This window comes from Rhinopithecus bieti, unplaced genomic scaffold (genome assembly GCF_001698545.2).
Source record: "Rhinopithecus bieti isolate Rb0 unplaced genomic scaffold, ASM169854v2 scaffold_51905, whole genome shotgun sequence".
NCBI lineage: Eukaryota > Metazoa > Chordata > Mammalia > Primates > Cercopithecidae > Rhinopithecus > Rhinopithecus bieti.
In genome coordinates this window covers 3574875-3586266 of record NW_016821253.1, presented here as the reverse complement: position 1 = coordinate 3586266, position 11392 = coordinate 3574875, and the positions used below count along the sequence as shown (strand labels likewise).

Sequence of the window (11392 nt, the reverse complement as noted above, 5' to 3'; positions counted from 1 at the left end):
GAGAGGCCCCAAAGTAGAGGACCGAGCTAAGCCCTGTGCAGATTTCTAATCTGGGAGGTAATCAATCTTTCTTAGGCCACTGAGTTTTGGGGTATTTTGTTAGGCAGTAATAGATAACTCATACAAGCTGGGTGTGGTGGCTCCTGCCTGTAGTCCCAGTTATTCAGGAGGCCGAAGTGGGAGGATCACTTGAGCCCAGGAGTTCAAGGCCAGCCTGGGCCACATAGCAAGACCTCACCTCTACAAAAATTAATTAAAATAAAAAATATAACTAATAGAGCTATTGAAAAAATTAAGAGAACACAATGAATCCACACATGTAGTAGAAAAGTTTGGAGAATTTTGTTGTTGTTTTCCTGAAATCTGGGTTTGAAGCAAAGCAAAATTGTTTTTACATGGATAATAGTGTGAAGGAACCTATATTTTAATATAATTTACAGAAGCATTGGTCAAAGTGAAGTGAGTTCTTTTCCACATAGAAATTAAAAGGTACTAATTCAAGACCCCATTGCCACCATTTGGACTTAACTACTGCACTACTTAAAGATTTTATTGTATAGCTTGGACAAAGGCACGAGCTTTATGGAAGAGCAATTCTGGGCAATAATTACATAATGGCATTGGGGCTACAAGATGGTGATGAAACTCTGCTTCTTCGGAGACAGCACCCCAGGGACACTTTCTTTTTCCTCTTACGCACAGGCCGTTCTCTCAGTTTACACAACAGCCCTCTACTCAGTGAGCCTCCGCCCTTCACGGAGGGACAGCTCCCTGGCTGGCACCATGATCTGGGCTCTGGCCCTGCCAACCCTGCGGGGACACGTGGGGTCCCCAATGGGCAGCCCCAGCCTGAGGCTCATATACGGAGGCTCACGGGCTCTCCCGGCGGCCAGCCCCAGCCCGAGGCTCACATGCTCTCCTTGTCGAACTCACACATGAAGTACATGGTGGTGTGACAGGCCACGTCGTTCCAGCCGCCCGAGGCCACCATCTCCACGCAGTCCTCCTCGTCGTAGGCGTTGTTGGGCTCGCCGCTGCGCCACTTGTTGAAGGTCCGCATGGGGGAGCGGTCGGAGTACACGAAGGCGCCCTCCCTCTCCAGGTCGTTGATGCCAATGAAGACACGGGCCAGGCCGGCCTGCGCCAGGTATGCGGCCATCAGGCCATTGGCAGCCTCATCCTTGGGCATGCCCAGCGTGCCTCCTCGGCCCTGACAGGACAGCTGGGCATCCGCATAGCGCTTCTCCTCCTTCACCAGCAGGTAGATCTTGCTGTCCGTCTCATGCACACCAGCGACAGCTGTGGGGAAGGGCAGGGCTGAAAAGCGAGCACTTGCATCTCTGCAACAAACTTAAGGCACAGCCATGTGCAGCAGGGGCTGGCAGGGCAGCAGGGGACGGCAGGGCAGCAGGGGATGGCAGCAAGGGATGGCAGGGCAGCAGGGGCCGGCAGGGCAGCAAGGGACTGCAGGGCAGGCGTGGCCACTGCAGAGCCCTTGCTGGGGTCTTCGGACAGGGCCAGGAGGTAGGTGGGAGGGAGGGAGGGTGGCACCGGGAGCCACATACCATTCTTGATGAACTTGAGCTCGCTGGTCAGCTGAGAGACCTGGTTGTCCATCTCCCCGATGGCCTTGCGCAGCTGGCTGCACTCACATGGGAGGCCTGCGGGGGCCAGGCCGGTGCATTACAAAGGCTGGACAAGGACTCGGGCTCAGAAGAGAGTCGAGGGCCCCTCCCCAGAAATACACATTTTACTCAACAAACATGCCCCATGGGCCTTTGAGGCCGCAATAACCATCTTCCACTTCATCCTAAAGGCAGGGGGAGCAGGGAAAGACCTTGACAGGAGCAGAGGGAGGCCAGACATGTGTATTTCAAACCTCGCCAGCTGCAGAGGGAACAGAAATGGAGGTGCAGGGGTGGGAAGCAGCCCAGGGCAGGGTTGGGACCCAGGGAAGCGGGTCTGGCTGAGGGTGTGCAGTCAGAAAAGGTAGAACATCTGGCAGCAGTCCTCCATGGCCTGGGGGCACTGCAGGGCTGAGGGGAGCTGAAGGCGGCAGCAGCAGCATCCTCTGTGCAGAGCTCTAGAGGCGGCGGGGCTGTTCCATTCCTAGCTGAGTACAGGAGGCAGAATCGCCAACACACTGGTGCCTGTGACATGTCAGGTGGGGAGTAGGGGCCAGGGCAGAGCTGGGCATCGTGGGCATACACAGGGCGTGAGGGATGGCTCAGGGAGGGAGGACAGGGCAGCATCACCAGGAGCACCTGTAGGCCGTGGATGAGGCCTGGGAGGAAGGGAGGCATGCGGGTGGGCTTTGCACCTTTTCCCAGTTTCCACTGTGCAGAGTCTCAGCCCACCCTGCAGTCTGGCACATCCTGGAGAAGTTCAATCCCATCTTCCTGGACGTTGGCAGCCCAAACCACCTACCTCGCCCTCATACGTGAGACCCCCCGATTCACATTTGCACTTTTGAAACTTGATCTTCCTTGGGGTTTGCCTTGGTTTTGGGATTTTTTTAGTGGAAGTTTTATCTAAGATAAATTTTTTAAAAATATATTTTATCTTCAAGCTCCCTGAGATTTGAGGTAATAGAGGCTTTCTGGAGAGACCCGTGTCAGGGGAAGTGGATGGATTCCTTTCCTCATAACCTCCAAACTCTCTGACCAAGGTAGGCCTGACGGTAGCAGCTCGGCCCCAGGATGTCCCCTCTTCTTGCCCTGCCCTCACCTGCCTCCGGGTCCTTCTGTCTCCCAGAGGCTTTGTCCAGGCCCCTCAGGTTGGCTGAGTGCCTGGAGGTGCCCTGAGCAGATGGTGCTCGGCCACTCAGTGACACTGATCTCAGTGCACTCGTATGGAACAAAGTCACACAGGCGAGGACACCTCCCAAGCAGCTGTTCCTCCTCATCTCTGTGATGCAGGAGGAGCTTTTAAAACAAGAACTTTTATTCAGAAATCTAGCCCCTTTATTTCCCCCCTAGTTTCCAAGGGTCAGATCCTTCTCGGAAAGCACCTTCTGAATGTGCTGCGAAACGAGTGACATCACGGAGACACAGCGCGTCTCGGGGAGAAAGGCTGGCTGCAGCGAGCAGACACCTGCGGAAGGGACGCTCCCCGCCACCCCCGTGAACACACTAAATGCACTGAATTCTCTTCCGAGGCCCAGCTGTCGAGCTTCTTGGTTGAGGGAAAAGGGGAAGGTTGGAGTCTGACTGAAAGAATATTCTAGTTACTTAAACACTGTATCTTCCACCTAAATCTAGTATCTCTTAAGCATCTTTTGTGGTCAATAAATAAAGGACGGGAGGGCACAGAGCCATCAGGATATTATTTCAGGAATTCAGCTCGAAAGCAATGAGGCCTGAATGAGGGAGGGGGTGGGGTGAGAGGAGGACAGCAACAATCCCCGCCTGGAGGCGCTGAAGCAGAAGGAAGATTAGAGGATGCCTGACAATGTCATGGGGCATGACTGAGCAGCTTGGGAGTTGGGGGGGGGATGGGTGCACAGTGTGGAATGGGCATGGGGATGGGTGCCCACTGTGGGATGTACATGGCGGGTGGGTGTCCACTGTGGGATCTACATAGCGGGTGGGTGTCCACTGTGGGATCTACATGGCGGGTGGGTGTCCACTGTGGGATCTACATGGCGGGTGGGTGTCCACTGTGGGATCTACATGGCGGGTGGGTGTCCACTGTGGGATCTACATGGCGGGTGGGTGCCCACTGTGGGATCTACATGGCGGGTGGGTGCCCACTGTGGGATGTACATGGCGGGTGGGTGCCCACTGTGGGATGTACATGGCGGGTGGGTGCCCACTGTGGGATCTACATGGCGGGTGGGTGTCCACTGTGGGATCTACATGGCGGGTGGGTGTCCACTGTGGGATGTGAGGGGGGTGGGTGTCCACTGTGGGATCTACATGGCGGGTGGGTGCCCACTGTGGGATCTACATGGCGGGTGGGTGCCCACTGTGGGATGTACATGGCGGGTGGGTGTCCACTGCGGGATGTGAGGGGGGTGGGCGTGCAGTGTGGGAGGTACGTGGGGGTGAGTGTCCAGTGTGGTAATCCAGGGTGTGAGGGAAGGGCTCCAGTGAGACAGATGGGGACCATGAGACCCCCAGTGGAGATGCCCACCAGATGTGTCCTTTGGGGCTTGACCTCATGAGGGCCACCGTGTAGGGGTATGGGGGTGAGGGCTGTACCAGGGCTCAGAGGAGGTCACCATTCTGGGGAGGGAGCAGAAGAGCTGCAGAAGGAGTTTTGGGAGAAAGATAGCGAGTGTGGGGGGGCGGGCGTGAAGGCGGGCAGAGGGCAGGGACAGAGGACAGGACACAACGTGTCCTGGTGACTTGGCAGCAGGAAGCAGGTGCCCCACAGGGAAGCCACGTCCACCTGGGCTGGATCTGAGCTCCCTGGAACCTCCGAGGGGAGCCGTGTCGGTGGAGCACCATTGTGGGAGTCGGATGCAAAGATGTCTGAAACCAGGGAAAGAGCCACAAAGTCCAGATGTGCTTTCTGAGAAGTCTGGCGGTAGGAGGAGACCCCTAGTGCCCACAGAGGCGAAGAAGTGGAGAATGCTCATCCTAGGACTGGTGTCACTGAGCCCAGCTACACACACAGACAGAATAACACAGTGGACAGGCAGATGACACTCCTAAGAGGTCATTAACATTCAGGTAGAAGGAAATCAAACACTGCAGCATCTCTGAGAGCATCACTGACACGGGGACCACATGGCGGCGTATGCGCTCTGTTCCCCAGCCCACCACAGTTCCATTTAATGATCTACATTGTTTTCCAAAGTGCAATTTTTAACACATTATATGAAAAATCCTGTACCCTTTATACCATACCTGGTTCTCCATTAGGACCAGGGGTCCTATGTCACCAGAATCTCCTTTCTCACCTGAAAATGAAAAACAAGGTCCAAGTCACCAGGCAGAGGTGGACGTGTTGAGTTAAAAACATCAAGACTGAAAATGTGACTTGTCTCGTGGATTTCTCCCAGGCCACCCTGTTGTTGTGAAGTACCGGAGCTCCATTCTGCAGGAAATTCCTGCTTCCGGCACTATTTATGTGATACGAACCATATACATGTCATGGGGTGACAGGGATTATCGGGTGATCATTCTTTAAGTCAGTTCTGGAAAATCCAGGATATCTGATGGAACACTCTGCAGACATCGCCTCATGAATCCCTGGTGCCATGAGTGAGCCGCCACTCCCCCCAACAGCCAACACGCCTCTCACAACAGCAGGAAAATCCAGATTGAGCATGATGGGAGCGCCACGCGGGCCTGAGAGCTCATCTAATCCAAGAGTCAGCACACTCCTTCCTGTCCCAGCTTAAGGTCCTTCCTGTACCTGCTCATGGCAGCCCAGTGTCCTGGAGGGCCCAGACGCCAGAAGCCCTGGGCTCCATCCTGGCCTGGACCCAACCTCCAGTTAGATGAGACAAGCCACCTCACCACCCTGCCCCCCAGCTTTCCTCAATGTACAAAACAAGGGGGTTGAACAAAATGATGGCAACAGGGCTTTCTAGCTGCTCTAAAATTAAGTCATGTGACTTAATAAATTCTAATGGATTCTCTTTATTCTCACAGAGAAGCCCCAAATGCCTCTGCAAAGAGACTTGTGCAGATTCCGACTCCATTCGCATAAGGAGGGAAGGAGTTCCGCAGCCTCCACCCACCTGATCCCTTTGTGTTCCTTTATCAGCATCGGGAGCTTGGAAATGAAATCATAGCTTGATCAGAACCCAGGATGACAATCTCAGACACAAGGCAAATCAAATAAGCAAAGCCAAACAAGGCCAGCCTGGACCAGCTGCCCCTTAGGAGACGCCGGAATCTGCCCAGAGCACACACTACATGGTAAAAGTATACACATCCCTATGTGTGTGTCAATATGCAACGTGGTGTTATTCACAAAAGCAACAGGTGGAAAGAACCCACGTGTCCGTCGACAGGTGAATGGTAACAGTTGTGGTCCGTCCGTATGGTGGAATATTATTGCCTAAAAAGGCAGGGCATTCTGACCCACACTACCCACAGGTGAACCTTGAAAACACGACACCAAGTGAAATCAACTAGAAGGACAAACATTGTTATCATTCCACATATGTGAAATATCCAGAATAGGCAAATTCAGAGACGGAAAGCAGACTGGAGGTTACCGGGGCTGGGGGAGGAAGAACGGGGAGCCATTGCTTAGTGGGAAGAGTTTCTCTTTGGAGAGATGAAAAGGGTTTGGAAATAGTGGTAATACCTGTACACCATTGCAAATGTACTTAATGTCCCTGAATTGTACGCTTAAAATACTTAAAATGGCAAGTTTGGGGATATAAGTATTTTGCCACGATGTTATTTGGGTTTGTGAAGCCCGCACCTCCCTCCAGATCCCATGATTCTCTGTGTGTTCTTCACTGGATTGGCCGTGGCAGGGAAGGTGCCTCTCACCCGTTTTCCAGGAGGCCCACAGCTGAGCTGGGCCCCTCCCCACTGCTCTCCTGGCCACAGAGCCCTTTCTACCAGGTACGGGCTGGGCTAGGGGGAGGTCTGTGACCATGGATCAGAACAAACCATGAGAACCCCCTCACAGCTCCAACTCCAGACCGTAGCCTCTTGGTACCTGGGCCAACCTGCTCTGAGGCAGATGAATGAGGTAGAAGAGCCTGGCCCCGGAACTGGACAGACCACAGCAGACTCCCTCCACCGCTGGTGCTCAGGGCAGCTCAGCCGCATTGCTACACCATGCGGGACCCCAAGGAGACTTCATGATTCCACACCTGCAGAGCTCAGGGAGCGCCAGCTCCTTGCCCTCCCACCGGCTCCGTCCCCTAGAGCCCAGCATACACCTGGAACAAGCCAAGCGCTCCAAAGACATCCACTGACCAGATGGCGGGGGGTGAGGGGGGGCATAGGAACAGCACCTTCTGAGCAACCCCTTGGCTGTCCTGGCCTCAGTCTCTCCTCATGGGAGGCGCAGCTGATCTGCCCGCCTTACCAAGGCTGTGCAGGCAAATGCAGCAGCGGAGACGGTGCCATCAGAACCCGCAGGTGTAGCCTGAGCCCAGGTGTTGGGACCATAGTTGCTGCTCACACCCGCTGCTGACACCCCACACCCTTTTCTCACCAAGAATCATCCCATCACCTCGAAATGCCTGAGACCCGAGCTGGGGGAACAGACGCGGTGCCTCCTGAGCAGGGTCCATCCGCTCCTTACGTGAGGCTCTAAGCGTGTTACCAAACTTGTTAAGGATGTTGTGGCTACACAGCCAGAGTCTCGCCCAAGCGCACTCGCCGCGGCCCCTCCATCCTGGGGTGCTATGAAAACCCCGCAGGATGGGGAGCACTTCACCGTACCCTGTAAGCACAGAGCCAGCAACTAGCTCCAAGCACCTCCAAAACAGGAGCACGGCAGATGTCTTCTCTAGCACACACAGAGCATAAACAGGAGCACCCCACAAGACAATCCACGCTAGAGTTATTCTCAGGGGATCCAGACACTGACCCTAGGGGCGGGGGGAAATGAGGCAAGAATCACATCGCAAATACCTTTAGAGCCAATGGGACCGATCTTTCCATGGCGACCCACACTGCCTTTCTGTCCTTTGTCCCCCACGTCTCCTGTAGAAAACAATAAAAGCAAAGTTGGTTGATACACAGATGATGCCGTGGCCTCCTCCATCACACATGTGCACAGGTGACCCGACCGCCCTCCTTCCTAACATGGCAGACACATAGAAGAAACTAAGAAAGACAGCTCTAAATCTCTCCAAGATCACGTAGGTGACTGTCACAGTCAGGTCGCCTGTTGATACAGCTTCCGAAGGAAGATGCACTTCCCCCAGAAGTCACACGCAGCATAGAACGGAGGGGCCAAACTGGGCATCCCTAAGTTCCCAACTCAACCACGGTCCATCCCCTCCGTGCCTGTGTGAGAGGGGAGCTCGTGTTTCCTCCATCCCAGCAAGGCAGAACCTCCCAGCTCTTACTCCTGCACCCCACCAAACCACATACCCACAACTCTGCAAGCACGGACATAACCAGCACTGTCAGGAACATGGTGTGGGGGTGGGTGCAGGTGGCAAAGCCCCTGGCTCCTCTCGGGTGTGTGAACTTGAGCCAGGGAGGAGGGTCCCAGCAGTGCTTCACCAGATGCCTCCCGGCTGGACCTGCTCTCCAGCAGAATGCCGGATCCCGTGACCTGCTGGGCCCTGACCCAGCCTGTGTGTGTGCAGCGGTGGTGTGCGGTATGTGTCCCCCACCCTTCTCCTCTCATTCACAGCAAGAGGGACACCAAGATCCCACGGGATTGTCTCTCTGATCACTGGACCAAGCCCGAAGAATGCCGCTGTCACCCAGTCCCTAGAGCAAATTAAACCAGAGGGTGGAGTTTCTCAGGGCTCCCTCCCACCAAGTGTTAAGCCCAAGTGTTAAGCAACTGCTCCTACCTGTCTGCTGGTCATCACCACTGACCACCAGCCCCACCAGCAAACAGCAAACAAGTACATAGGGAAAAACTGGAAAAAGAAACAGGTGACCTGATATAACTCAGTAATTCTTTCTCACGGACATAATTACACATTAGGATTTCGTGATCAGTTATAACCCACTGTTGCAGGAACTAAATGCAATTCAATGTGGGCAATCCTGCAAGACAGGGGGTGGCAGGAAGGACTTTCTATTGCACGCAGATAACGCTCTGTCCCGCAGTGACGCCACCTGCCTCCTTAGAACCAAGGACTTCCCTGCCGGGAACGCCTAGTCTTGTTTTGCAAAGCAGTTGTAATGTTCCCCCAATTCAGAATAGACAGAAACCAGAGGACGGAACGTAGACTTCAGTGAGCTTTGCTAAAATGAAACCACACACACCCCTGCAAAGAGTGGTTTACGCTGTATTAAAATACAGCCTTGATTCACAAAGCACATTCACATGCATTCTCTTATCTGGCTACGAAAATGACACAGCCTGGCATGGCAGAGCCAGGACAAGAGCCACGCCCTGCTGCTCTGAGGCCCAGGCTGCTCTCCTGATGCTGGCAGCTGGGGGCCACATCCAGCCTGGGGGACCATGGGGGGACAAGGGAGGCAGGGAAAGATCCTAATGGCACCTAGGCTGGACAGCCAGCACGGAGGCGACTCTGCTTTGCGCCCCAGGCACTGTGTGTCACCAGCTGTGCAGGGCGCTGGCTGCAGGAGTCAGAGCTCAGGGTCTACTGGTAAATCAGGACAGCAGTCCAGCAACTGCAGTGCATGCAAGAGGAAGGGAAGAGAAAAAGGGGCACAGCGACACCACTTCCTCGTCCGTCCTCAGAGCCTAGGAAAGCATCGGAGAGGGTGTGGTGCATGCTCCGTGCTGTGGGAGAGGCAGAGAGTTGGAGAAGAGGGCGGTGAGACCAGACTTGTGTTCAGGAAGCATCTGGTAACACTGGTTGGAGAGGCTGAAAGGCATGAAAGAAGGCCAAGGGCAGAGCAGGCCGGGGGTGAAGGGGGTCACGGCAGGCGGGGTCTGGGAGGACGAGAAGAACAGCCCAGATCAGGGAGACACCCAGGAGGTGGCGCTGGCAGAACCTCCTGCCTGATGGGACGTGCGGACGAGGCGCACACACCTGGCACTGGGTGGCGAGCCCTCCCCGAGGAGGGGGCAGGGAGACACAGCTCTGAAGAGCCACAGCGGGGGATGCCACGGGGCATGTGGGGAGAGGGGACAGGCAGGGGAGAGGGGGACAGACAGGGGAGAGGAGCCATCATGTGACGGTGACAAGGGCCAGGAGGGCACCTGAGAGAAATGTCCAGTGGGAGGCGGGGGCCGGGCGGCCCCTCAGGAGACCCACATGAGGAAGAGGAGCCCGGGGAGGAACCCGAGGGTAGTGGGGCAGGCAGGGGCACAGCAAGGCGGCTAGAGGCACTGCCACCGGGGGGTACCCAGTGAGGACAGGGCCCAAGACACAGGCAGGGCCGGGACTGGGCGGATAGCCAGGAGGTCTCACAGAGGGAGGGGCAGGGCCCCCACATCGGAGGTGGCGCTCAGGGTGTCACCTTCCATCAGGGGCCAGCCCTGCCCTGCTCCGAATCCCTCTCCACGGCAGCCTGTGAGTCCAGCGCCTGCCGGAGCCACCTGGCCTGCTCTTCTGACAGCTGGTGCCAGGCACCCATTCCTGCTGTTCTGAGACATGACAATTTCAACCTGAAATTTCTGTAACAGTAAAATGCCAGAGCAAGGAGAGAGAAGGGCAACTGGAACAAACAGCTTCAGTAAACCAGCCAACCCATTATTATACATGCCCAAAACTTGCTGCAAGGGAGGCAATTTGCAATTCTCCCTGGGCCCTGCTTTGCTGCAGAAGGAGGCACAGTACGGTCAGTTCTCAGGGCTAGAGGAGCTGGAAAGTTGCCACTCTGCTGGGTCCGCTCAGCCAGCCTGGTTTTGCACCCACAGAAATGCAAAGCTAGCTGAATTCACCTTCTCCAAGAGTCCCCAGACATTTAAAACTGTTCTCTCTGAAATCTTCCCTTCACCCAGCTAGAAACCCTCAGTCCCTGCCCCATCCTGGCTGCCTTTCCCCAGCACATACCCTGGTATGGCTTGGTTCCTCGGCAGGATGGACACAGCCACCCACACTGAGTGCCCAGTCACGGCCTGAGCACCGTCACCTCCTGCAGTGGATGGAGCTGTGCCCCTCACCAAATTCCTCTGTTGAAGCTGTGACCCCAAGGTGCCAGTATTTAGAGACAGGGCCTTTGGGAGAGAGTTAGGGCAAGATGAGTTTGTGAGGGCAGGTGTCCCCCACCGTGCTCGGAAGCTTAAAAGTGAGCCCCATGCTTCTGCTCAGCCTCCCGCAGAGGGTCCTACAGAAAAGCTGATGTTCCTGAAAACGCTCATCGGCTGTTTCGTGTTGTCCCAGGCCCAGGAACACGCGTCTTCCTTGGGTCTTCTGTGCAAAGACAAACTCTCCTGTGCCCAGCTCTCCACCGTGCCGTTGCTGAGGTTCTGTGCTGACCATTAGGAGGAAGGCTGGGACAGCCTCAATGTTTATGCTTATTTCCCCCTCCATGTCTTCATGCTGTTCCCCTGTCGGTCAGCTGTGGTCCCCCACTCTGTCCCCTGGCGAGGAGGTTCAGGCTGCCAGATCAGGCTGGACGCATTCACAGCACCCTCACAATCAGCAAGCAGCCACAGCAGGGGTTTCTCAGACCCCCCTATGACAGGGACTGGGTCCCACACTTCTCCAAGGGCAGGAGCTGAGCGCTACTCGCTGGAGACAGGTGCCAAGTGTCAGCGATGACCTTGGATTTGCATTAACGTCTGGCCATGCAATTTAGAGATGGCTAAAGGCCAAACGCTCTCAACTCACTCTCAGGTTTTAACTTGTCTGCAACAGCAGGAC

The 11392-nt window shown here is 55.4% G+C and overlaps 1 protein-coding gene across 1 annotated transcript in view; it reads right to left on the bottom strand.

The window, feature by feature from the left end:
• Positions 1-517: 517 nt before the first annotated feature.
• Positions 518-11392, bottom strand: part of COLEC11 (collectin subfamily member 11) — a 47421-nt gene continuing 36546 nt past the window's right edge. The window contains 5 exon segments of the mRNA XM_017860339.1: positions 518-1299; positions 1566-1661; positions 4854-4877; positions 4880-4906; positions 7557-7628. Of these exon segments, the coding sequence (XP_017715828.1) occupies positions 908-1299; positions 1566-1661; positions 4854-4877; positions 4880-4906; positions 7557-7628 (611 nt within the window). The 3' untranslated portion in view covers positions 518-907.